Raw genomic sequence first — 25935 nt, forward strand, 5'->3', positions numbered from 1 at the left:
TCCTCACTTTGCGTAACACCTTTCTATGCTATTTGGGTCATTCCCCCACCAATTCGGAAATGAAACAGGCTGGCCATCTTTGCTGAAATACCCACTGCTGAAAAAGAAGAAGATGGCAATGCTGCAGAGGTTGAACCCGGTGTCAAAAGCAGCGGCAACCACATAGTTGTACTTCTTAAAGGCCTGCTTTCTAAACCTCCTCAGGTAGAACATGGTGTACGTGCCAACCAAGAACCTCGTCAAGTAGCCAGTGCTAATATTTCCATAGAATGTGGACATGGTCGAGAACACGATGGTGGGGTTGAAGTGGGCCAAGATCCGGAAGTTTGTCTTTCGGTAGATGCAGAAGATCACCACTGGGGCAATGGCACCAACAGCAAACCCGTAGGGAAGAAATCTATACCTGTTAAAGAGCTCTTGAGGTCCAACCAACACGTATTGCGCCCCGTTGGCAACATAATTGACCAAAGTCTGGCCCGTCCACTGATGTAAAGGGTCGTCTATCTCACCCCTGAGATACTGCATCTTGTGTTTAAGCACCCATCTGAGAGAAAGGTAGTTGAAGGGAACGCCGATCAAGTCGCCGAATATCTGCGAAAAGAACACATACCTGGGCGGGACCAGGTTGTACATTCCTATTTTCTGGTCCTGCAGTATGTATTGGGCTCTGTACCAGCAGTTCCCCGCTATTGCGCCATACATCGATGCTCCAACTGGGTGTTTCAGCCCGGAGGATGGAAGAAACGTCTTATGCTGCACCATGAGGCCGTAAAGAAGCTCGTTAAACGTCCCGATTGCCAACTGGAAGTTCGAAGATGCATACAAATAGGCCATGGGTGTCACTATGACGGCACCAACCGCCAATGCCACTATATAGGTCCTCCATGACATGAAAACAAGCCCGGAATACGTCACGCAGGAAAGTGTGATGAAGCTGAGTGCGAAAAGAGCGCCAAACCACCAATCAGGGACGTCTTTGTACAGGGAGTACTGCTTGTTGATCCGGTCATCGTATCGGGGAGATTTTTCAGCATGCTGATGTGGTTTCTGTGCTGACAGGTCTGCAAATGAGGATTGGTGATCAGAAAGAAGCGGAATCTCCTCTTTTGTGAACTCCGATGAGCGTCTCGAGGCCCATTTTCGGACGTGCAACCAGCTTTTCTCTAGATCCTTCCATCCAAACGTCACCAGCCACATAATCGCACTCGTGTACGCCGCATAGTCGAAGAAGATGTTGAAGAGACGCTGCGATCCGTAGTAAATGGGGCCGTACATATCGTAGGCAGTCTTGTTGAAGCGGAAATCGTCCGTCAGGAGCTTCTCAATTGGATAATGCTTGCCGTTTGAGAGAAGAAGATGGTTGTCCATGAGCCCCAAGGCGTATTTTCCAGCCTTAAACCACTTGATTACGGGAAGAAAGCACCAGCAGGTCAGCACAAAGCCCACAAACTCCAACGCGATGGTCCAATAGGGGCTTAGCATCACCTCGGACGTGATATTACTCCAGTCTAGGGAAAAGTTGACGGCTCCCAAGCCACCCAACCCTGAGCCTATGAAGTTGAATGCCGAATTATGCGGGGCCATCCAGCACAAAACGGCAAGAGACGATGTCATGGGGAAGATGAACTCGGGGAAAAACTGCCACGCAAACATGCCGGCCATTGCGAAAAGGAACACCTTCATCTGCGGCGTTTTTCCACTATTTACGCTTTTTGCTCGAGAGCCTTTCTGCTGAGCCCGGAAAAGAGACGTTTGCATTAAGGCCTTGGGCCAGACGAATTTCGGATCATAGAGCACGAATTTCCTCGCTACCGCACCAAAGGAGTACCCGGTCCACACTATTCCGTACATAAAAGCCAAGCACGCCCAGACGGGAATGTCAATATCGTAAAAGATCTTTGCCAACGAGATTCCAAAGGTTCCCTGGTTCCCAGTTGCTCCAGATGCCGCTGTTAGTGTTACCAGGACCGATTCTTTGACGGACCAGGGTCCTGGATTCAAGCTGAACTTGAACAACCCCAAGTTCACATCTCTGTGGGGCAATACTTGCGAAAGCCACTCTCCTAGTGGATACGATAGAAGTTGCACCACCAAAACTCCATACGGTGCACTTGTTGTTCTGAATGAGTTCATCGTGTCCATCAGGGCACCCGGAACCACAAACAAAACGCTCAGGAGGAAGTATCTGAACGTCAACAAGGGCGGATCTGCCTTGTGATGCTCGTACTGGGTCTGATTTTTCAACTCTAACGTCTCAACAACGATATCTGGTATATTTCGAAGGTCTCCTTCCACTTCACCGCCTTCTTCATCTCCAGGCAAAGCTTTCTTGAGTCTCCACTCACTCAAATTGTCGCTGCTACTGTTGTGGACCATTCAAAAAGACAGATGCCGAAAAAAAGTCAATGTGTACTCCAGCTGCTATTTCTACTGGCTATAGTGTTAAGGTGGAATTTTTCCAAGATGACACTCGAATTCGATTCCTCTTTACGCTGACTTGAACATCTTTGATTTTGCCCTGTCATCTTTGATTTTGCCCTCATAATATACTGCGACCTATCTTTGTGCCTGATTAGTAAGATCTGTAATGATGACTGTGGCGTCAAACGGACAACCGTTGAGCCCACAAATATTTCGCGTCCTGCAATAGCACGTGACCGGAGTATCGTCCCGTCGACGCGTCAGCAATGGGGCTGAGAATCGGGCATGCGAATTTGCGTCGGTCATTTTTATTGTATTTGCTTCAAGAGTGACCAGTCAGGTTGGTCATAAGTCATTTTGTTCTAGTATACGTTTATCGGAGATTGTTTTCGTGGCTGTGCTGCAAGGAAATCTGCGTGATGTGAGATTTGGAAGTGTGAGGGGGATGGATAGGGAAGAAGTGAAGAGAGAAAATCCGGATTCTAGTTAAGCATAATTTGGCAATTATTTGAATTTGCATTTGCATTTGGCGTCTATTTGCATTTGCATTTGGCATTCAGCATTTGCATTTGCATTTGCCATATCTTATTTTCATTCTACACACCAGACAATCAAAAACCTACACCTATATGTATGGAACGATGGGATGAACCTTGGAATGTAAATCAAGCTCATCAGTGCATTACTTCTTAATTTGGAAGCATGGTCGATCTCAATCAATTTTTCTCCGTCTCAATTTTTTCGCTTCATATTCTCCACGCGTTACAATAATAGAATCAGCTGGACCCTATAATTTTAGATTGCGTGCAATCTGCATGTGTTCCAGACAGAAATCTGCGTATTGATTTTCCATTCATTCACTATTTGCTCTTCGCAGTTTAGGGGTTGGGCTCCATTGGTAATTACGCTTTCATTTTGGGAAATCTTCACTTGCATCTGAAGTTATAAGAATTGGAGTTCTTTAGAAATATATTTAAGTTTGCACATTCTGAAATCTTGACCTGGAGTAACTATTTCCACATTTCATTGCTTTCTAACTTTCATTCTAACTTTCATTCTAACTTTCATTCTAACTTTCATTCCAATTTTCATTCCAATTTTCATTCCTAACATTCATTCCAATTTTCATTCCTATTACCATTTTCCATCTTGACATTCCAAACTCTAACATCTCTGGTTCCCAACATGTCACAGCCAATAAAAAGCCCGTTTGATGTCGATGAGTACGATTCGGATAATTCTCATGATGCAACCGATAACTATGAAATGAGTGGGTGGTCCCATACTAACAGAAGAAGACCTCCTCCTGCAACTTCAATATCGCCCATGTCCCAAAATAGGAGTAAGGCACACTCGACTATCAGGCAAGATGCCCTTTTAAGTCCTCCTGGTGCAACAAGAAGAGCTCCGGGCACATCCCGGCCTTTTAGCGGGAGTAATGTCGTGAATTCAAGTTACGAGTATGATCTCGGAGAATATTTCAACGGGGGAAGCGATAATGAGGAAGAGGAAAAGGGGACTTACGACTCGAAAAGTTTCTTGGATGAAAATTATTTGGGCAGCAATCGGTCGAAAAGCGCGTCGATGAGCCAGATATCGGCGCAGTCGTCGGCGCTGCCCCTCCAGCAGGGCGGTCGGGAGTCTTTCCCCTTTCAGCAGTTTGTGCGAGATGCGGACGAGCCTGAGATATTCGGCCAGGAGGGATTTGTGGCTGAGGAGAAGCGCCAGCTGGGGCAGCGCCAAGGCGGTGCGGCCGTGCAGCCGGCATATGGGTCGGACCCCGGTTTCGAACCCAGGGGTGCACCGGGTGGTGCGCCCGGGGGTGCGCCTGGTGTGCCAAGCGCGCAGGGCAGTTATTTGGGCAGTGCGGTGGCGTATGCCCAAACAGGAAATAACGCCGCCCTGCCCAACGTGGCCGGTGCAGAGCAGGTGAAGCTTCTAAACGGTGCCTACTACAGTTTTGACTACCCGGTACCCGGCCCGCTACTCGGGAAGATCCCGTTCCCCGGAGCACGTGACTTGGCAGAGTTCAAATATGTTAGATACCATGCAGTGACTGCAGATCCGAAGGATTACAAGCCGGAGAACGCCGAGGCCTGCAGGTATATTGAGAATTTCCCGCTCAGAAGCAAGTGGTATGCGGTTCCCAGGGAGACAGAGCTCATGATTGTGTGCACGATGTACAATGAGGACGAGGTGCTCTTGGCCCGGACCTTGAAAGGTGTGTTTAAGAATATCAAGAAGATGTACAGGGGGGAGGAACCGTTTGGCAAGGACTGCTGGAAGAAAATCGTGGTTGTTGTGGTTGCAGACGGCCGTAACAAGCTCAACGAGCGGGCCAAGGCGCTCCTCACGTTGCTTGGGTGCTACCAGGAGGGAGTTATCCAGGAGAAGGTGAACGGGAAAGATGTCAAAGCGCATTTGTTCGAGTATACGACGAGTTTTGGCATTGGCAAGTTCGAATATGGCAGTAGCAGGTCTGCTGATGGCAAAACACAGGCGCAGAGCACACAGAAGAGCACTGGAAGTTCGTATTTCAGCTCGTCGTGCCCAAAAATCCCGCTTGTTACCGAGCAGACGATCCCAGTGCAGCTGATGTTTCTCCTAAAAGAGCACAATGCACAGAAAATCAACTCCCACCGCTGGGCCTTCAACTTCTTGTGCCCGAACTTGCGCCCCAAGATCGTCTGCCTCGTGGATGTGGGCACGGAGCCCGGGCCAGAGTCCATATTCAAGCTTTGGGAGGCCTTTAAGGACCCCAAAGTGGCCGGTGCATGCGGCGAAATCCGGGCCATGCTTGGGAAACACGCCAGTGCGAACGATGAAACGTCTTTTTTCGGCAAGGGCTGGCGTTGGGTGTGGACAAAGTGCTGCGATACGGCAGCGTGCATCGCCAATCCGCTAGTTGCGGCGCAGAATTTCGAATATAAGATGTCGAACATCCTCGACAAGCCCACAGAGTCGTTTTTCGGGTTTGTTTCCGTCTTGCCGGGTGCTTTCAGCGCGTACCGGTACTCGGCCTTGCAGGGAGACCCTCTCCAGGCGTACTTCCACGGTGAGGACATGAAAACAAACACGGACAAGCCCGCAGGCGTGCTTGAATCCAACATGTACCTTGCGGAAGATCGTATTTTGTGCTACCAGTTGGTTTCGAAACCCGCAAGCTCCTGCCTCTTGCGGTATGTCCACGACTCGTACGCGGTTACGGATGTTCCCGGCTCAATCAGCGAGTTCATGGGCCAGAGAAGGCGCTGGTTGAACGGCTCGTTTTTCGCTGCTTTGTACTCGTTGATCCACTTTTACAGGATCTTCCACTCGGGCCACACGTTCGGCCGCAAGCTTCTTCTCATCATTGAGACCGTCTACCAGTTTCTCAGCATCGTTCTCTCGTGGTTCTCCTTGGCTACGTACTTCCTCATCTTCAGGATATTGACACTCCAGGTGCTCGGCACGTCGATCGGCTGGAAGGCCGGAAATGTGCTTGCCGTCGCGTTTCTCTGGATTTACATCGTTGCCTCGGGCTTGACCTTCATCATCTCGTTTGGCAACAAGCCAAAGGAAAGCCGCCACCTCTACCAGCTTGTATTTTTCCTCTACTCGCTCATTGCCATCTACATGATGTTTTGCGTGGTTGTTTTGACTATCAGTTCGATCCTCGGCATCGAAAGCGACATCAAGAACTCCGCCGACCCGACCAACCCGCTCACATACTTGAAAAATGCCACTTTCAGGGACCTCACCGTCTCGTTGGCCTCAACTTACGCACTCTACCTTCTCTCCTCGCTCCTATTCTTTGACATGTTCCATCTCTTTGCCTGCATCCTCCAGTACCTACTTCTCAACCCGGCCTACATCAACGTCTTGACCATATACGCCTTCTGCAACATCGACGACATCTCCTGGGGTACCAAGGGTGCCAACAAGCCCGAAGGTGGGTCTTCCGAGCCCAAGAAGGTGGCCAATGTCGCGAAGCAGAAGACTGGAGGCTCTGCAGCGGCCGATGAGCATGTTCTCCTTCTTTCGGAGGCACTCAAGGACCCAGATGAGATGTATCGGGAGGCACAAAGCGAGCTGGAGTCCTCAGATGATGGCGGCCACCACCAATCCGATTCCAGCATCAAGATTTCCAGGAAGAACTACGCCAAAGGCCGCACTTACACGGTTCTTCTCTGGCTTCTGTCCAACTTCGTGCTCCTAGTTGTTGTGCTCCGAACTGGCGGCTTGGATGACTTCATCAGCATCCAAAAGGAGGGCTATCAGTCAAACAACTCGGGCACCACCACTACTGTTTCCTCACGATTGCTTAAACGGCAGTACGATCAGGAGAGTGCAACCATCTTCATGACTGTCATTTTGTGGATTGTTGCTGGAATGGCCTTGTACAGATTCATCAGTTGCATCTGTTACCGCATCGACTTTTTTGCCAGGAGACGCCGGTACCACCGAAGCCAGGTGTATTATTGAAGTTCGCAGTTGCTGGTTTGCTTTTAACGAAATACGTACTTGTATTAATGCTAATTCTCGCTGTCTATCTATGATGCCGGTTTTGGTTAGGAGTTCTGTTTACCTCGTTGCACTTGATGTTTTCGTAATTGCCAGGTCTAACCTTAGATATAGTCCATCTGTTCTTATAAGGATATGTTCACACTAATCTCAGACCTATCAGCAGAGTTGTTGCAACCTATTTCTAAGAGTAGATTGTATTTGAAATAAGAAGGTTCAGGTGAGTATTATACTTTGTGCTCTACAGAATGTTTTAGCATGCTACTGGGAGTATGAATATACTGTATAGCATACTTCCTGGGACTATGAATATACTGTATAGCATGCTTACTGGGACTATGAATATACTATGTATAGCATGCTACTGGGACTATGAACATACCATATATAGCACTTACCCACTATGAACATATTACGTATAGCACTTACCCACTATTACTGCGTATCTACTTCACTATTCATCGTGTATAGTGTGTTCATCAACAATTTGCCGTATGTCCAGTATGCATTGTATGCCCATTATGCATTATATGTCAGCCACACCATACTTGGTGTATTTTTGTACATTCACTCGGCATTATGCATCCCTATACAGCATTTTCAGATCTACTGTTACTATACAGGTACTAGTTCGTTACGCATGTACTACTTTGCTTAATTGGTTCAAGGGTGACACCTATCATGCCTGTGACTTTCAGATAACCAGCAGATGGTTCGCATTATACATCTTCAGCATTCATTTCCCCTCTACCTACATTAAGTACAGCCGTAAGTGCCTGAAAATCAACCATCCATGTAACAGAGTGTCGATTCAAAAATATAACAATTAAGATGGCATATGAAAAGAAAAAGAAAACGGAAAAGCAAGGAATATATCGGATTAGAGCATGGTCTCATCCACAGCTCACAAAACATCAAGTTCAGAGCCAATGGACCGAGACCGATCCTGCATCCTGAGAAAATCATCGTCTCGGTTCACCGGAAGAAGATACTCGGGTTGCTGAGAGCCACTCATGCTGGGATCAGCGAGTTTCCGAAGCATGTTGGGCGGCGAGTCCGTGGAAACTAGCGAATCAAAGAAGCTCGCGTTATTTTCCCCATTCGTCATCCCGGGAGCAGACCCGAAAAGGGATTTTTCCAGCTTGGAGGACGAATTGCTTCTAGGAGACGGCAACTCTGTCAAAGAGCGGTCGGAAGACCTCGGGCGGTGCTGCGGGAGCCTGGATGGGATCTTGAAATTATCGAAAGATGAGGCTGGGGTGACACCTCCCAGCTCATTCAAGGTGATGGAGGTTGAGGAGGAGAGGGCGCTGCGGGGTGCGCCGATGCCGGCGGTATTGTCCGAGATCCCGCTGGAATTGCTGCTGCGGCTCGAGTTGCCTGCGCCCGCGCCTGCGCTGAAGTACCCGTTCATGGCGGCTGCGGCGAACTGCGCGCCCGAGTTGAACCCTGGAAGCGCAAACGAGTCGAGGTCTATCATGTCTGCGCCAGCGTCAATTGCGCCGGTATCCATCACGCCTGCGCCTGGCGCTCCAGCGCTCGCGCCAGCGCCCCGCCCTTCAATCATGTCATCCATACTGGCGGCGCCCGCCTCCTCACGAATCCGCCGGAGCGGCTGCATGTATGTAGGACCAACTGCCTGATACGGAAATGCGCTTTCCGAAAGCAGACTGTCCGGGGAAGGCGAGCTGACCGAATCGGACAACGAGTTAGAAGAGCTGCCGTTTGAGCCCGAAAATGCTAAACTGACGTTTGAAGACGTGATTGCGGGCGCAGACGAAGAGATCGGCGCGCGCCCCGCGCCGGACCTGCGTATCCTGCGCTCGTGCTCGTGGTCGCTAGCGGCCCGGGGGCGCGGAATCGGCATCGCATTCCCCGTTTTTGTTGTTTTCTCTGTCTTACCAGACGTCTCCGATGGCTGCGCTGCCGCCGCATCGCTCACAAGCGCCTTAGCCGACTTGCGCTGCCTTTTCTTGTGCGTCTGCAAACTTCCCGCACGAGATTTCTGCCTTGTTCCATGGCGCACGCGCCCTTTCTGCTTTTTCAACTTTTGAAACATCTCCTCCGCAGCGCCGATGCGCCGGAAAAACTCGTCCTCATCATTCAAGTCGTGCTTCAACTCCTCGCTGCTTATCAGTAACGAGACAACCTGGTTGATCGAGAACGGGCCGTTCTCTGCGTCCTTGTCGTAGGTCATGCGCTGCCTGAAGCGCTCGAGATCATGTATGGCGCCATGCGCATCCGCATCCGCAGGTGCGCAATCGGCGCTCTCGCCGCTCTCGCTGCCCTGCGCACCGCCGCTCCGCCGAACAAGCTCGCAGAGCCTCAGCAACGACTTGCGCAGTATGCACAGCCGCTTTTCCATCATCTCCACGTACTCGTACGAATATGTCTTATCCCGCGATTTCTTCCGCTGCGTATATATGCATATCTTGTTATCTGCGATGCATTTTTCGCACGGCTGTTTTCCCGAGCACTTAGTTTTTTTCAGCCGGCACGAATCACACGCTTTTCCCACTCTCTTTTTTCTCAGGCTACTTTGGGGGTGGTTTGCGTTTTCCCTAGCTTTATCCATATTTTCTTTAACAGTACTGTCGATATTTTCTCCATCTGCAGTATTCATATTGTCTCTCACAGCATTCACATTTTCTTTAACGCTGTTCACATTTTCTCTAACGCTATTCATATTTCCTGCTTTACCCATTTCTATCCCTTTCATTTCTTCCTCCTTCTCCCCCACATCCATTTCTCTCCCACTCACACCTTCGCTTGCACTTCTCTTATAACTCATGCCTAACAATCCCAAATCTGTCAATGTATGCCTCTGTTCCTTAACCTTTTTGCTTGTTTAAATACTATTTTTCGGATCTCCTCTTCTCTAACCAATCTCTCCCTTGCGTACTCTCCTTGATCTATACTTGGTGTAATTTCAGAATTATATCCAGATCCAATCGATACTAGAAGCTCTGACGTCAATGCAGATCTTTTTGCTTTCTATTTATATTCCTGCAATTAGCCGCCCTTTTTTTTTTCTCTCGTTTGGCACTTCGGTCTTAAGACTCTGATTATTCCGTATATACACCCCCAGCTTATTAATACAGGTCCGAAAGCAAATTGTGGAAATTGAATTCCCAATTTTTCTCGCAAACTATAATCTCTCAATTCATACTCTTCCCGAACGAAAATCCCACGGTATATATGTGAACTTCTAGCGAAGTGCCATCTAACGCTTGTGATCTAATACGTATGAGCAATATCATTTTAGAAGCTCGGATGTGCTAATGTGGTTATCACTTAATTCAGCCGGACACAAAGCAAAAAATTCTTCCCAGGCGTGATGGTTCATTGTTTTCCCCAACGTCCAATTACTACTTTCGGCCGTCTGTGGTGTGCCATTTCCCAAAACTCGAAATTTTTTACGTGGGCAAGGTGGCATGTTTGCATCCGCGTGGGGTGGCGTCCCTGGAAATTGTCATCCTTATATTTTTTTATTTTTTTTTTTATTCCATCTGTGCTAAAGCTGCAAATCCTAATACTAATATTTTAACCATCCACCCCCTGCCAGCAGATATCTGCAACTGCTGAAATCTTGGTCCCCTGTTACATATGGAGTCATTTCACCGTCCACAGCCTATTTTGATCCCAGATGCATGCTGTTTTCACTCTAATTGTACCTTTTCATACCAATATGTGTGTGCAAATTCCTAAATAAACGCCTGATATGGCATATCTGCACCTATATATAATATAAAAAGATATATATAACTTTACTTGGCAGGTATTTCCAGATCTGCCCACGACACGTCAAGATCGCAGTATCCCGCGCATGTTTATTTCAGCGAATCGAAAAGGCAGGAAAATAAGGCAGGATAGAGGGGAAAAAAAAAAGTTTGCGCTCGCTCCATCCATCCCACGTCCGCCTCTACGACAGCCCACGCTCATAGCTCGCAGTCCCTAACTACTATTAGCCATATCTGTATTAATTACATCCAATCTCCATCCGATTCGTTTAGCACGCGTTCCAGATCATAAAGCATGAATTCCGCTCCCAGAGTTTGTTAATAGTCAGTCTCTCATGTGTTGGAAAGCAGCTGGCAATGTGTCTTTTCCATCCTGTCAATCACCCAAATTAACATTCTGATGAAATTTGGATCGCTGATTCAGGGGCAGAATGTATGCTGCCCACGGCAATATTGGCCAACAATGATGCCAAGATTTCTAAATGATTGAAAGTAGATCCACGGCAGCACCAAAGAGCACAATGCGGTGTAAAAGCATTGTTTGTACTTTCCGCATCCGGAAACAAGCTATTGACTTTACCAGTTTCGAGCGAACCCTATGGAAGTTATTATCCAGCTCCCGACCATTGTCAATGACCTTCCATGTTCTGCTCACAATGCTCCGTGTTTCAAAATCCATCCTGTTTTCCTCGCACCTCTAATTCCATCTATTCCATTGTTACCCCTCAATGTGTTCTTCTTCCTCATTATAGTCCGGAATGAGTCTCAAACTGTCCCATTCATTGGCCTCGTGATCATCCCTTGCCGCTAAAATTAGCGCTGAGTAATTCCGCTGCTTTTCCACCCTTGTTTCCTGCTGGTACCTTGTGGCAAACTTTTCTGCCATCACTATTCCAAATTCTACTAGTTCGCAGATGTTTTTGCTTTTTCCGTCTTCCAATTTCTGTGCATCTGCCCATGTTTTGTACCTCTTCAATCTCTCTGTGTATTCCCCGAGCCCGTTTCTCACCACCGTCACAAATTGTGAAAGAGTTTCCTGTTCGGAATTCCTGGTGACATCATCTTTCTCCATCATCCGTCTCATCAAACTCAACACCTCTTTTTTGTCTGTGAGACAGATTTGAACGTCGTCGATCCGCCCATCCACGCCTGATCTCACTGCAAACAACACGTTGGGATCTTTCCAGCGTTCATTTTCTGTTTTGTGGTCTGCAAAATGGCCCCAAAATGGAACATCCACGAAAGTTGGCGTAGAATCCAGGTTGCGTGGGATAAATCCGTAAGTCACCAGGAATCGAGTTGCTTCCTCAACCGGACTGTAGCTGATAAACACCTCGTGGACTTGCCCAGCCTGCTGTTTGAAGCTTTCCGGGTCCAACTTCAATAAAACGTCGTTGTTGGATCGGTCAATGTCGAAATAGGCGTTAACCAGGTCATTATTGTGGTTTGCAAAGTCCAAAATGGGTACCATCTTGATACTGATGCTAAAATCAGCCCCCTGCCCACCCTCTTTGCTACTGCAAACGTCCGGAATCTCGAGCTCCCGTGATCTAATCGCCGTTTCGATCTGGATCACCTCATTGGCTGAAAGTATTCCGGGATGCTTGTTTTCCAACAGTTTTTCGTCGATTAATCCCGCAAACCGTGAACTCGCTCCATCATGCAATCTTCTAACGACCTCCTGAACAAGCGTGTTACCCGGAAACTCGCTCACATAAGCGAGCAATAGATTTACATCGTCATTATTGAGATTGTGGACTTTGGTTTCCATCAGAATGTCAAAATATCGCCCCACAAACCGGGCGGAAGGCGACTGGAGGTCACTAAGCCTGCCCAGGCGCCCTAACACCAGAAAAGCCACGCAGTAGGCCACCAAAATGTAACTTTCAGAAACTACATGTGCCTCGCTACAGTAGCTTTTGAGACACTGCTGAATAAACGTTAAAGTTTGGGTCTTTTCCTGCTTGCAAGACCGCATTATCGCCCTACATGTTTCCAAGCTGAGCACAGAGCCAGCCGGTATCCTCAATATTTCCCCATTCCAGTTTTGTTGCTTTGGAATGTGATGAGAATCGAAAAAAAGACCGTATCCACCAAAAGCAGAGTTTCTAATTGAGAGCCCTGGAGAAAAAGTGGCTCCAACTTCGTCTTCGGCCCAGTTGTTAAGTTGCTGGCTATTTGCAATCGATGTGTGAAAAAGCCCCATGCTCGTTTCTTTAACGAAGTCGAATAATGCAAAAATGCAAACAAAGTGAGTCGAAGTAGAATGAGATCCAATAAAGCGAAACTCACGAATCGAGATCGATTGAAAAATGCGGGGGATGATAACAGAAATTTTAAATCCCGCACATGCCTGTTAAGTTCCAGAAAGATAAAGAAAAATTTTTCAGGCTAGTGAGTGACACATTTTTCAGAATAGACGCATGTCCATCTCTACAATTTGAAAACTTGAGGTGCTTACGTGATCCAATGGCTGCTGCCGATCATGAGGTTTATGCATTAAGACAGAATGTAGGAGGAGTATGCATGTTTGTGAGGGAGTAGAGGGAAAGAGGCATATTTTATTGTCATCAGTCGATAGTCGCGTCGGTATGTTCGCGCCTTGTTTCATGTCCGAACAGAAGGATTTAAGAGAGTCAAGTGGGATTACTATTTCTTTACTTTTCTCCTCAAAATGCATAATTTCCTACATGGTAAAATAATGGCATCAAGCAATAGCAGCTTTCTAGTTCTAGAATGAACATAAGCGTAAGGAATGTTCACAATTGACTGTTTCGGGTGGGTTAGTTTCCTATTTGGTGATACTACACTCATAATCAGGTTAGTAGGATGCGGTAGTGTATCTAAATTAAGAAGCACAAAAAGCAGCGTTATTGATGGTGAATCAAGAAATGGCAATGCAATAAATGCAAGAAATACAAGAAATGAAGATATTTCAAGCAATCTAGACAATTTAGTCAATGCAATTCCTCAATCAAAATGCCACGTAAAGTACATGCTAATGGCAAATTTGAATATTTAAGACATGCAGTAAATGCGAAGTCAAGATGAGCAAGAAGTTTCAACATGTTGGTAATTTCAATTGAAGCCGGTGCCAGATGTCAAACGATATTCAACGAAAGCAAAATCAAGGCAACTCCAAAGCGATGTTGAAGAAATTAACATGATGCTAAAGCAATGCAATAGTGGATAAAGAAAGCCAAATAACGTCGAAGTCGAATAAAAGCAAAAGCTAAGATGAAGTCAAAATAAGGCTACTCAAAGTGAAGCAAGAATTGTTCATAAGAGTTAGAATGCTGGAAGAAATACTAGCGTATGGTATTAATTGATGAAGAATCAGTGGGGATGCAGAAATCAGAAGTTATGCAAGCCAATTTCAAAGGAAGAGTACAGGATCTTCGTTTTCATGAAGGTTAAATCGAAAGATGAAGCAAACATCAATGAGATAAGAAGGAAGCACTATTGGGAGAGCCGATTCAAGGATAATAGATAATCCATCAGATATAATTCATCAAATATAATTCATCAGATATAATCCCTCAGATATAATCCCTCAGATATAAGCCATCAAATATAATCCCTCAGATAAGTAATTCATGTATCGGTAACAGATTTGCCGATAGTCGGGTTTATGTAACTGTCCTGCCTTGTTTACGCAAATAAGGCCTTCCTTATAAGGATTAAAGGTACTTAACATCTGCATCTTACCCTTTTATTTAGTTCATGTGCCTTCTTTTCTATTTCTATTACTTTTATGATTTCCTTTATTTAGCCTTAAAAGCACACAACATTAAAATTAACAAGAAGCTTCATAAAGTAATGAAGTCACACTTGAAACCAAATCGAATTAAATATGACAGCATCAGATAAGTAATTCACGCATCAGATAAATAATTTCTACGTAACTTCGCAAAGGTTGTAAGCAACAGAAGAGCAATGCAAAGGCAAAGTTGAGTTAAGAAAAAAAAAATCAACAAAAATCTATGGGAGGAATCCACAAAACGATATAGAATGGCATCAAAGATCAAATTCTGAATATCTGTAGAACTGCATCAAAGATCAAATTCCAAAAATCTTCAGACTGCATCAAAGTTCAAATTCCGAACACCTTCAGATCGCATCAAATATCGAAATATTCAAAGAAACTGCAGCGACAATAAATCCAGTACCAGGTACGCGAAAACTCCGAGGGCAAGCGAAGCGAAATTCAGGCAAAAAATTTCTCAGGACGACACCATGATGTTGGAGGCGATGGTATCGGCCCGCTGGGCGGAGAGCCGGAGGCAGACAACAAGAAGCTGCTCGTAGAGCTCGGCGTTGTCGGCGCGGAGCCTGCCGATGGAAGCGGCGTCGAGCACCCAGACGGTGGATGCGGACTCTGCGGTGTAAACAATTTTCCTGTCGTCGGAGTGGGACGCGATGATGTCGCCGAAGAGCGTGAGGGGGAGCACGGAGCTGCGGAGGCTGAGATTCAAGTTGTTGAAAGTCATGCGGTAGTTGATGAGGCCGTGCTCGACGAAGAAAAGGGCAACGGGGTCGGATCCCCGGGAGTAGATGGTGCGTGCGGCGCCAAAGACGGATTTCCGGAGGTAGGGGCACAAGGCAGCCCAGAGGGATTCGCTGAGGGAGTCGGCGAGGCCCTGCATGATTTTCAAGACGAGGGGCAACGGCTGTGCGGGCGGGGCAGCGGACTTCAAGAGCTCGCGGCGCTCGGCGGAAAGGGACTTCTGGGCGGCCGAGACGAACTGCGCGCGGCGTGGCGACGCCGAGAGAAGTGGGATGTGCTCCGAAGGGGAGAATCCCGCGTTCTGGAGGAGCGCCATTGGGAGTCTGCGGGAAGTCTGCGCGTGGGAAGCGCTGCGGGGTCTGGCGCCGATTTTGGAAGCGCGACGGGAGCGGATCGCGATGCCCGTTGGAGATGTTCCTGGGCTGTCGAGCGCTGCGCTACCGCGTGCATACGCCGCCACGTCCGCCAAGAACCTGTTTTCGCACCATTCGAGCGCAGAATTGAGATCGTGAAAGAGCTGGACGCGGGCGCGGTCGCGCGGGTCCTCCCAGAGGCCGCAGTCCTCGAGCGCGCGCACCATGACGGAGTGCGCATCGACAGAGGAGATGAGAAGATAGCAGCCGCGGTCGAGCGCAAGGTTGCGGATGCGCTTGAAGCCCTCTGCGGCGGAGAAATCGATGCCCGGGACGCCGTTGACGTCAAGAATGAGGAACTTAATGGGGTCGCGCAGCCAGGCGTGGTGCGCAAAGCGCGTGCGCACGCGCTCCTCGAGCCGGCCGATCGAGCCGAAGAATAGCGAACCCGCAAGCTTGAAGACGCAGGTCTGGCGGCCGACCCGCGCAAGGAACTCAATCTGCTTTGGGTGGCGCACAACGATCGAGCGCGCATAGCGCCCGCTGTAGACGCCGCGCACGACCTCGCGCCCCGCAGCCTCTACCACGAAAGACACGCACGCAAGCAAAATTCCAACGATTATTCCCGCAACAAAGTCGACTGCGCCCATTGTGACGACGATAACGACGATCGTCGCGTACTCGAAGGGCCGCACGCGGCCCACTGTGTCCCAGAGTGCCTCTTTGAGGAGTTCATAACCCAAAAGATACACCAAAGTGCCAACGACGCATACCGGGATGTATCCGATGATTGCGGGGCCGGCGACCATGACGGCTGCGGTAGCCAGCGCAAGGAGGACGCCGCTGAGGCGCGAGTCGGCGCCTGCGCGGATGAAGAGCACCGAGTTTGTGTAGACCAAGTAATTCTGGATGGCGCCGAGCATGCCGGATAGTGCATTGCTGATGCCGTGCGCCAGCAACTCGCGGTCGACATCGACGGCGTCTGCGCCGTCTGCGCCCTGCCCTGTGGATAGCGCCAATGCGGGGACGTTGATGGGCACGTGGAGGACGCCGAAGAAGGTTAGCGCAAGGATGGTTGGCATCTGCGCAAGGACGAGCCACCAGTCGACGATGCGCCAGCGGTAGAGCGCATAGAAGCCGTACCAGGGGCCTGCGGAGCGCTGCGCGGCGAAGACCCAGCCGAAGCGCCGGGCGGCGCCGAGCGACCACTGCGGGACAGCGGCAACGAGCGCATGGAATGCGGCAAACACGGCGATGATGTATCCCGGCACAAGGAGCGGGCTGCGCACGAAGCGCTCCGCAAGCACAAGCACGGCACACAGCGCTAGCGGCACGGTCCACTGTAAGAAAACCAGCGGCTGCAGAAGATAGCGCAGCACCGCCGCGTTGTAGTGGATCCCGCCATCAATCCGCGAGCACACCTCGATCGCGGTGACCACCAAAAAGTATCCCACTCCGCCAACGCAGCCCACGAGGATGTGGCGTGGGAAAAAGCCCACGAGCCTACCCAGCCGGAATTTCCCGAGCAGCCCGAAGCACAACCCGGTCACCACCGAAGAAAAGGCCAGCGTCACTATCGTCGTGGCGACCACCGCGTCTTTGTTGTCCTCCCCGAGACTCACCATGATGCTGGAGGCCATTTTGTGGAAAAAGGGCGTCACCTCGATCATCTCGGAGCCGATCCCGGACTTGAACGCCGACCCGCCCAGCGAAAAAACAAGCTGTGACACGATCGTCGAAACGTAAAACATCGATAATCCCGCCGGACCCATGTCCTTAAAGCACGGCTCGCTCAACGGGAACATGATCATTCCGTACGAGAGCGCGTCCAAGATGTTCATGAGCACCCCGAGGAACACCGCCGGCACGTACCCCACCACACGGGCCCCCGTCTGCTTCCACGCGGGGAGGTCCCTGGGGAAGTCCCGGGTGATTTTCCTCGCGCGCGCGAAAAACTTCTGCCACGACGTGCGGGGGGGCTCGGCTAAAAGGGGCGCTTCGGGCAAAGGGGACTCGCTCGGGGGCTCGGGCGTTTGCGAAAATGAATTATGCAATGAATTATGCGACAAAGATGTCTGCGAGAACGAATCCGATTTCGAGCTTTTCGTTGCACGGGGCTCCCCCGCAGACCAGTACGATCGTTCCCCCTCCACTTCCGCTTCCCCCTCTCCCTCCGGCTCCGGCTCCGCTGTCTCCCCCAGCACGGCCTCACTGCCGCTGCTCTCCTCGTCCACGCCAACCCCCGCAAAATTTGCCGTTTCCTCGTGCACGGAACTCGTCGAGTGCACAGCCGGGGTCCCCGCCGCGAATCCCTCCAGACCACTCGGGCGATAACTGCTGTATATGAAGCTTCGACCCAACGCCTGGCCCCCGTCAACCGACATCGACGCGTGCCGCCGCGTCGGCGCGTCGATCGCCCGCGGAGTCGTCCTCTCTGATGTGTCTGTACCGTAGCTTGAATAGCTCGAGCTCATTTACGGTATGTAGTGTATTATTCCACACGCTTATTTTGCGTAAATGCCTAGTTTGTATTTAGTACTGGTAGTAATAGTTCTAGCGGATGATACTATGTGTTATTTCTTCTAGAATCTCTTCTCTCACTGTTTCTATAGCAATATCTCTCGCTATTTCTATATTAGTATCTCCTCTCGCCTATATCAATATCTCTTCTAGCAATTTCTTTAGCAATATCTCTCACTATTTCTATATTGGTATCTCCTCTCACTTATATCAATATCTCTTCTAGCAATTTCTATAGCAATATCTCTCACTATTTCTATATTAGTATCTCCTCTCACTTATATCAATATCTCTTCTAGCAATTTCTATAGCAATATCTCTCGCTATGTTCAATATCTTCCCTATTCCTATATCTCTTCTCACTCTTTCCTGTGTCTCACTTTCTCCTGTCTCGGCGGTAATCTTGTATTAAATACAATTTTCAAATTTTGATCGTCAAATTTTATTCGCCGCTCTCTTTTATCTCATCCTGTGGCATTAATCAGAACGAGGAGATAATTCAAAACAAACCACAATTCAAGCAACAATACTGCCAGCATAATGAAAATTTTCCAAAGAACAATTTTTCGATAGCGAGATTTCCAAAAAATTGGTAATAAACGGAAATTATAGCGAGCAGCAGCACTACACTACAGCACAAATTGGAAAAAAAATTTCACTGCTCACAGACGAACTCTTTAGCATAATGAATCCACATGTCGACAGATAACTCTGCCAGAAATATGCATTCTGGGCTTTCAGGTGTCCCTTCAGGTTTTCCGATGAATCCTTCACGCCATGCGACCTTGTTTATCTTTTTCTTACCTCAGATAAGAAAATGCGTCAATTTTAAGATTTATGCATCTCTTATCTCTTCAATTCTACATGGCATGCAAAACTTCCATATTTGGACACCCGGCGGCATTATGCAACACCTACCGGGCACCTACACTGGCCTGCATCGTTTATTTCTCTACGAGCCGCGATCTTGGCTTTAATGTTACTTATATATGTATTCTCTCTCCACTACCTATCAAAATAACTATAAAGCATCAACAATCAAACCCTCACAACTCGTCCTTAACCTCAGCAGTTGTCTCGGCAGCATCATCAATGACACCACATTCCGCAACAATGATTGGCTTTCTCGGTTTGTCGCCAAATCCTGTCTTTGCATTCTCAATCTTCTCAACAACTTCGTAACCTTCCAAAACCCGGCCAAACGCAACGTGTCTTCCCGTAAGCCATGGAGTCGACACAGTAGTGATGAAAAACTGCGATCCATTGGTGTCTGGGCCTGCATTAGCCATGGCCAAAAGACCTGGTCTGTCTAATGCAACTTTGAAGTTCTCATCCTCGAATTTGCTGCCGTAAATCGACTTGCCACCTGTCCCATCACCCTTCGTGAAGTCACCGCCTTGAATCATGAAGTTCTTGATCACTCTGTGGAACGTTGAGTCCTTGTATCCAAAGTTTGGATCATCCGATGCACACAATTGGTAAAAGTTCTTTGTAGTTTTTGGAACAACTCCTCCGAAAAGTCCAAGCACAACTCTCCCAAGCTTCTTCGCATCCTTGCCACGTCCCTCCACGATATCCATGTACACCTTGTGTGTCACAGTTGGCAATTCTGGAAGATTCGAATCTGCTGCACATAATGTCTGCTTTGCAAACATAAGGCAAAGCACCAAAAAGGACACTAATCCGCCCAGTGAAAATTTCATCCTGTTCAATTGCTATTCTTTGGCGTGAAAAAAGTACCAAACGCTGGTATTATATCTGTGGAATTACAACTGCCAAAAGAAACACTTACAACTCCTTTATATACCACGTTGAGGCTCGGGCCGATTTTTTTTTTCGTTGTTCTTTTCCGCTGTTCTTTTCCTTTTTTTTTCACCTACAATTTTCGAGCCCAGCCTCCACCTTGCCGAATTCTGGGACCCGCGCCCCTCCTATTTCCAGTCTATACCGATAAAAGTGTATACGGTCATTTTTAATTTGACATATCCAGTCCAGCACGGAAGACATCTTTAAAGCGGTGTCATCTAAGCTCAATATCTACACATCTCAGCATCCTATCTACAATAGCCAAAACATACTAATGGCCTGCTTTCATATTAATGCATACTTAAACCTATATTTCTAGACGCTCAATAGAATATGTAGGAATCCTCTTGGTATTTGACAAAGAGGAATCAAATAATTCATTCGACACACTTCCCACATTTAGCATTGAGTCTGTACGTCCGCTTTCTACCTCCACCGTCTTGCTTTGAGACTGAGTCTTTCTTCTTCTTCTTCTTTCGGCTTGCTCTCTTTTCTTTCTTCCACTCACTCCATCAACTAAAGATAGCGACTGGTCGATTATCGACAATAGTCTCGACTGCTGCTCGCACTCGCTCACCTTCTTCTCAATTCTGCTCGTCAAGTTTCCGAGCTCCGACTCATTCTTCGAATAGTGAAGACTTAAAGTCACACCATTTGAGTCTATCAAAGAGTTCATTATTGAAATGCCATAACCAGTGTCCATCACCTTCCGGATGATTCCATCAACGTCGATCTTCGCATTAGAGCCTCCTGCTTCTCCATTTGCAAGCCTGATCATCTCCTCTGTTATTGTATCAGGCGCAAAATCGTCCGTTACCCGTCCAACAATGTCTTTAAACATATCTGCATCCTCTACAAGGCTCATCTGCTCTATGAGATCGCTGCACGGAATATTTGGGCACGTAACAATAGCTTGTCTCATGAGTCTTGGAGACACTGAAAGAACATTGAGCAATCCAGGAGTAATATCCTTTGGAAAGAGTGGATGTGTAAGCAGATACGTTAATGCATGTTCAGGTATGAAATTCTCGTTCAACTGAACTTTTATCTTTGTTCCAATGGCTCTGTTGTCAACACGGTCAAACAATAGCAACGCCACCTTCCTGAAAAACTTAGGATCAACAATTCTGTCTTTTCCAGCCTCATACACTCTCAATTTTCCCACTTCGTTTGTTTTAACTTCCCCGTTTTCGGTGTTCTGGAGTCCTCTACCAGCATCGGCTGATTTATCCATCTTCAAAAATGAAACTATGTACTGCTCAAGCTCCTCGTACTTTTTCGTCCTCTTCATCTCTTTCAACTGTTCGTACACTCTTCCCATCTTGTTCGAAGCCTCTCCGGAACGATTCAAAAGACTACTGGCCTCCTTGATTTTCGATTTCAATTCACTTCTTGTAACGAGAAGTGGCAATCCAACAAACCGTTTGGACTTCTGCGTGAATTTAGGACGGAATTCCCGCAATCCACGTCCCAAAACATCTCTCAGCTTACCAAGTCCGGTATCTACAGTTACCTGATTCAATATACTTCCTGTCTCGGCACTTTTACTGACCAAATACAAGGCGAATGTTTCTCTGGACCGCAAAGTGTTTCCCTTAACCATCGGTGCTTGCATAAGAACAGCCTTACCCTGTCTTTTTGCCTTGTCCATCACATCAAATTTGGTAAGGAGAGCCTTAAATTCTGTGTCAATCAATGCAATCATTCCGTTTTTCGCCACAAGCATCCTGTTAGTAGAAGCCGGGATTATCGAAGCTTCTCCTTCAACTTCCTCATCTTTGAAAAGCCACCCCAAATCAACGGTCTGGTCCAACTCTAAGTATGGAAGCCTGTATGTGTATAGCTTCATGTGTTCCCCATTTGTCAAAACAACTATTCTTCCTGATGGATCGAACGATATCTCTAACTCAGAGTTACCCACTTCTTCCGGAAGCTTTAAAGTTGAACTGACAATATCCAATGCGCTAGTCTGTCCAAATGCACGAATATGTCCCTGTAAAGTTTGTGTATTTGCCTGTTCCGATGGAATTCTGTCCACAAAAATGAGCACTGTCTCTAACTTATCTGCAGTCTCGAATTTTGTGGATGTCTTACCGAGGTCAAAATCTGAATATTTCACAAATCTGTAGTAAATCACGGAACCATGCAAGTCACCCCGCTTCTTCAATGTGAAAAGTGGCTTGGGATCTTCAGCTTCCTTTTCCTCGTTATGGAATCTAATAGGGTAAGCTTTCACTGTTCCTTCACTATCCAAAACTACCACGCGTTCTTTATCCTCCATAATGCGTACTCCAACCGCTTGCGAGTCTATTTTGATGTCTATAACGCTTTCGCTGTCATCATTAACATCTGTTGAAAAGAGATTTTCACATTTAATAAGTTTTAACGAGTGTTTATTCCGATCCGAAAGTCCAACTGCATATATTTTACCGCCGTCTGAACTATTCTGTGTCTCCGCTTTATTGTCAAGATCACAACTGTCGATAGCATCCACTTTGACAGATGGTGAAAGTGAGTGAGACCAGATCATTCTGGGGGATGGCTTGAGGATAAAAGTTGCCACGTACGAGCCATTCACCGCTATATCAAACGAAGTACTTGTTGACGTTGGGATTTTCGCTATCTTACATTGGTCAGATAGCTTTCCTGATGATGGCAGCCTTGGAAGACTGGTAACCATAAAAGGGTCAACAATAGAAGCCGGCATTTTGTTACTTCAATGTTATGATGTTTGCTAGTCAATGAACAAGTTCTTTGTTCGTATGATCAAGTGTACAGAAAGAGCTGAATAAAATGATAAGCTCATCTCAGGTTGAATTTTGGAGATAAAAAATTTTTCAGATCAGCATAAAAAAATTAATGCGGAGTGTTTGCTTATTGTGTGTCGTGGTACAACCACAAATTTGATGTGCATTCTTCAACATTTTAAGTTTAAGATGGAATGATCAATCTCCATTGAATATGTCCATCTTTCCAATAGTTAAATGTATTTCTTGCTGTTTCAGTTTGAATATTTTCTTATGGCATCTCGAATATCATGCTAATATACAAACAAAACTTGGTAAGTCGGACAGATTTCGTAGAAAATGTTAATGGTTATTTAAAAAACAGGAGATGGAATATAATATTTTTAGTGGAATTTGGTATTCTTTTTTTATTTAAATAATTTTAGCTAATAATGGAATCAGTCCAGCATGAAACCTTAAAACTGTAAGGCATTCAACCTGAACTAATACCTGCGGGTCTGAAAGTAGGTTTAATCCTTAGTGAAATCCTGGATGGAAGTCATGCAATAGGTAAGGATGCATGCATGCAGAGAGGTCTGGGAATGAGGGCTTGCGGAATAAAGCAGAATAAAGCAGAATTGAGGAAAAGAACAGAAGCAATTTTTTTTTTGCAACAATCAGCAGCTGCGATCCTCATCAAAAACCACATATAATAATTTGTGTTTCAAAAAACCGGATTCCTTTGGTAAGGGTTAGCTTCCGGTCTATAAAGCTTCAAGCATTGTGCTTTAATTGGCAGGCAGCAAACTAAATCAGGTGTGTATAGGTAAAGCCGTACAAAAACATACTTTGGAATAACAGGTATATAGCTATTGCTGTTGCACTGTAATTAGACAAATAAACGGGGCTTAGAAACAACATCGTTGTTCGATCTGTGAAAAGTTCACCGGACAACATTAATTTATTAGGAAGGGTTTTGCTTTATTCAAACAAGAACTTGAGGGCTGGAAACCAATGGCTGATGCATACGATTCACGTCTTTTAGCTACAGGTAGAGAAATTCCCACTACCGGACAATCAGATAATGCAAGTGTGGTCCATGGTAATGTGCATAGAGAGAATGAAGGTAGTGTGAGCATTTCAGGAGCAGGCACAGAGGTGGTTCAGATGGTTAGAAGCACAAAGAAAAGAAGAAGATTCGACGAAAGAAGAGGAAGACCTGCAAAAGCTATATGGACACTTTTTGACAGGATTAGAGATCCGGGTACAGATCGAATAACTCGAGCCCGGTGTAAGTTTTGTGGTGAGTGTGTGGCTCCCCGCCCTGCAGAAACAATGCTTGTTCATGCCAGATACTGCATAAGTATGAAAGATAACTGTGACCCGAAACTTTACGAGAGTTTGACCACTGGACCCAGTACAATTGTCTCGAAACGAGTGGTTAAACACCAGCCAATCATGTTTGATGGAGACGGCGAACTTGATGATGCAAGTGCTGCTGGATTGGATGATCTCACCTCAATTGCTGCGAACACTGAAACTAGCACTGGTGTTGAAAGCACAAATGGTGCAGATACAACAAATGCAACCTCGCCAGCCTTAATAAGAAAGACTCAGCAGGGAGATTTAAAGGTGCACGGCCTACACGGTGGCGAGGAATTGACCATGGCACGTCCGCACAAGTTGAGCACTCAAAAAGCAGAAATAGACATGTCTGTTATGCGCTTTTTCATTGCTAACAACCTTCCTCTTGCCACAGCAAACGATCAGAGCTTTCGGACGATGGTGCAGTTGATTTCTGACGGCAGCTACCGGGTTCCGACGGGAAAGCAGCTGACAAAACTTTGTCTCTCAAGTCTTTCAAGAGCAACACAGTACAAAGAGCCGAAACTTGCGCTAGAGAGAGATTTGCACAATTCCAGGGCTGAAAACAGCACCGAAATAAACGTTGAACCCCAAGAAGAGGGTTCATCCTCAGCATTAGCCAGCAGTAGTATCAGCAGCAGTCGAGTCATTGCAACTTCAGCATTGGCTCATGCTGCTAAAGATGATTCAGTCAGCGATACAGAAATTTTGAATAGAACGCGGTGAAATGAAACGTGCAAAATTATTGCTAGAAGGAATTCAACCGAAAATTGTGGAATTTCATCACTTTCTAGGAAGAGAATCTTATACGGAACACTATAATTGCTTCTGTGCTGCTATTGAGTTTAAAAATTTAGAAATCTGAGTAATATAGACGGACGCATGTTTTGGATTCACGCTTTTTTTGAGAGAACATTAAGTTTATGTATATGTGCATCCGCCACAGAAGAGAAATAATATGTATTGCATAGATATATGTGTGAGTGTATGTAGTAATGAACCTATATTTATTTGGTGGATTCCCAATTCGTGTGCGGTAATGTATTATAATCCTATTTTACGTTATGCTTTTTTTTCTTTACTATGTGTTCTCTTAGTTGCCTAATAAAGCATCTATACGGAGCAGTTTTTTTTTGCGCTTTCCAATGCTTACCTAGAGATCAGGAAAAACACGTACGGCACAATGTTGACACCATATTTTTTATTTAAACGAACGAAAAAAACTACCCACCTACAAAAAATATAGTTAGTTATCTTAACATATCACATGATATTTCCTTGAATACTAATATACAATAACCCCAAATGTAAAAGGAGTAAACATGAGAACCCCAGAAGTAACCGTTGAAATCATGCTAAAAAAAGCAGAATTAATAACAAAAAACACAAAAAACGCCAACCGCACTAAAGCGGACAACCTAACTAATTTATGCGGAAGTCGAAGAAGTGTACTTAGTGACTGCTCTTGTTCCCTCAGACACAGCATGCTTAGCCAATTCACCAGGCAAGATCAATCTGACGGCAGTCTGGATCTCTCTGGCAGAAATAGTCGACTTCTTGTTGTAAGCAGCCAACTTTGAAGCTTCAGAGGCAATCCTCTCGAAAATATCGTTAACGAAAGAGTTCATGATAGACATAGCTCTTCTGGAAATACCGGTGTCTGGATGCGTCTGCTTCAACACCTTGTAAATGTATGAGGACCAACTCTCCTTTCTTGGCTTCGATCTCTTTCTTGGCTCAATGGTAGTCTTCTTGGCTGGTGCCTTGGAAGCTGGTTTCTTTTCTGCTCTAGCCATTTTGGTTGTGTTTGATGAAAGATATATGGGAAAAATTCGACAAATACTCGATGGAATGTGAGGGAGAAGAAAAGGAAACTCAAGATACTCAGGAGCAACAATCAGTACTAGGCTTTTCAGTGGGCAGATGATGTCCTTATATATATTTCGCATTTATAGATGGAGTGGAGAGAAAACAAAGGCAACGGTAATTTTTTT

At 46.6% G+C, this 25935-nt stretch overlaps 9 protein-coding genes across 9 annotated transcripts; 2 read left to right on the top strand and 7 right to left on the bottom strand.

Moving 5' to 3' along the window:
• Positions 1–3: 3 nt before the first annotated feature.
• BRETT_004707 (uncharacterized protein) lies at positions 4–2376 on the bottom strand (the record flags this gene model as incomplete). Its single annotated transcript, XM_041283200.1, has 1 exon — positions 4–2376. One exon carries the CDS (start codon positions 2374–2376, stop codon positions 4–6), a length of 2373 nt encoding a protein of 790 aa, XP_041136552.1.
• Positions 2377–3606: 1230 nt separating this feature from the next.
• Positions 3607–6885, top strand: BRETT_004708 (uncharacterized protein; the record flags this gene model as incomplete). Its single annotated transcript, XM_041283201.1, has 1 exon — positions 3607–6885. One exon carries the CDS (start codon positions 3607–3609, stop codon positions 6883–6885), a length of 3279 nt encoding a protein of 1092 aa, XP_041136553.1.
• A 943-nt stretch (positions 6886–7828) lies between these two features.
• Positions 7829–9715, bottom strand: BRETT_004709 (uncharacterized protein; the record flags this gene model as incomplete). The annotated part of the gene is made up of 1 exon (XM_041283202.1): positions 7829–9715. One exon carries the CDS (start codon positions 9713–9715, stop codon positions 7829–7831), a length of 1887 nt encoding a protein of 628 aa, XP_041136554.1.
• Positions 9716–11382: 1667 nt separating this feature from the next.
• On the bottom strand, positions 11383–12870 carry BRETT_004710 (uncharacterized protein; the record flags this gene model as incomplete). Its single annotated transcript, XM_041283203.1, has 1 exon — positions 11383–12870. One exon carries the CDS (start codon positions 12868–12870, stop codon positions 11383–11385), a length of 1488 nt encoding a protein of 495 aa, XP_041136555.1.
• A 2017-nt stretch (positions 12871–14887) lies between these two features.
• Positions 14888–17998, bottom strand: BRETT_004711 (uncharacterized protein; the record flags this gene model as incomplete). The annotated part of the gene is made up of 1 exon (XM_041283204.1): positions 14888–17998. The coding sequence occupies one exon, from the start codon at positions 17996–17998 to the stop codon at positions 14888–14890; it is 3111 nt and encodes a 1036-aa protein (XP_041136556.1).
• Positions 17999–19090: 1092 nt separating this feature from the next.
• Positions 19091–19747, bottom strand: CPR2 (Peptidyl-prolyl cis-trans isomerase B; the record flags this gene model as incomplete). Its single annotated transcript, XM_041283205.1, has 1 exon — positions 19091–19747. The coding sequence occupies one exon, from the start codon at positions 19745–19747 to the stop codon at positions 19091–19093; it is 657 nt and encodes a 218-aa protein (XP_041136557.1).
• Positions 19748–20157: 410 nt separating this feature from the next.
• Positions 20158–22557, bottom strand: BRETT_004713 (uncharacterized protein; the record flags this gene model as incomplete). Its single annotated transcript, XM_041283206.1, has 1 exon — positions 20158–22557. One exon carries the CDS (start codon positions 22555–22557, stop codon positions 20158–20160), a length of 2400 nt encoding a protein of 799 aa, XP_041136558.1.
• Positions 22558–23590: 1033 nt separating this feature from the next.
• Positions 23591–24667, top strand: BRETT_004714 (uncharacterized protein; the record flags this gene model as incomplete). The annotated part of the gene is made up of 1 exon (XM_041283207.1): positions 23591–24667. One exon carries the CDS (start codon positions 23591–23593, stop codon positions 24665–24667), a length of 1077 nt encoding a protein of 358 aa, XP_041136559.1.
• A 701-nt stretch (positions 24668–25368) lies between these two features.
• On the bottom strand, positions 25369–25737 carry HTB2_2 (Histone H2B; the record flags this gene model as incomplete). Its single annotated transcript, XM_041283208.1, has 1 exon — positions 25369–25737. The coding sequence occupies one exon, from the start codon at positions 25735–25737 to the stop codon at positions 25369–25371; it is 369 nt and encodes a 122-aa protein (XP_041136560.1).
• Positions 25738–25935: the final 198 nt, after the last annotated feature.

This window comes from Brettanomyces bruxellensis, chromosome 7 (genome assembly GCF_011074885.1).
Source record: "Brettanomyces bruxellensis chromosome 7, complete sequence".
NCBI lineage: Eukaryota > Fungi > Ascomycota > Pichiomycetes > Pichiales > Pichiaceae > Brettanomyces > Brettanomyces bruxellensis.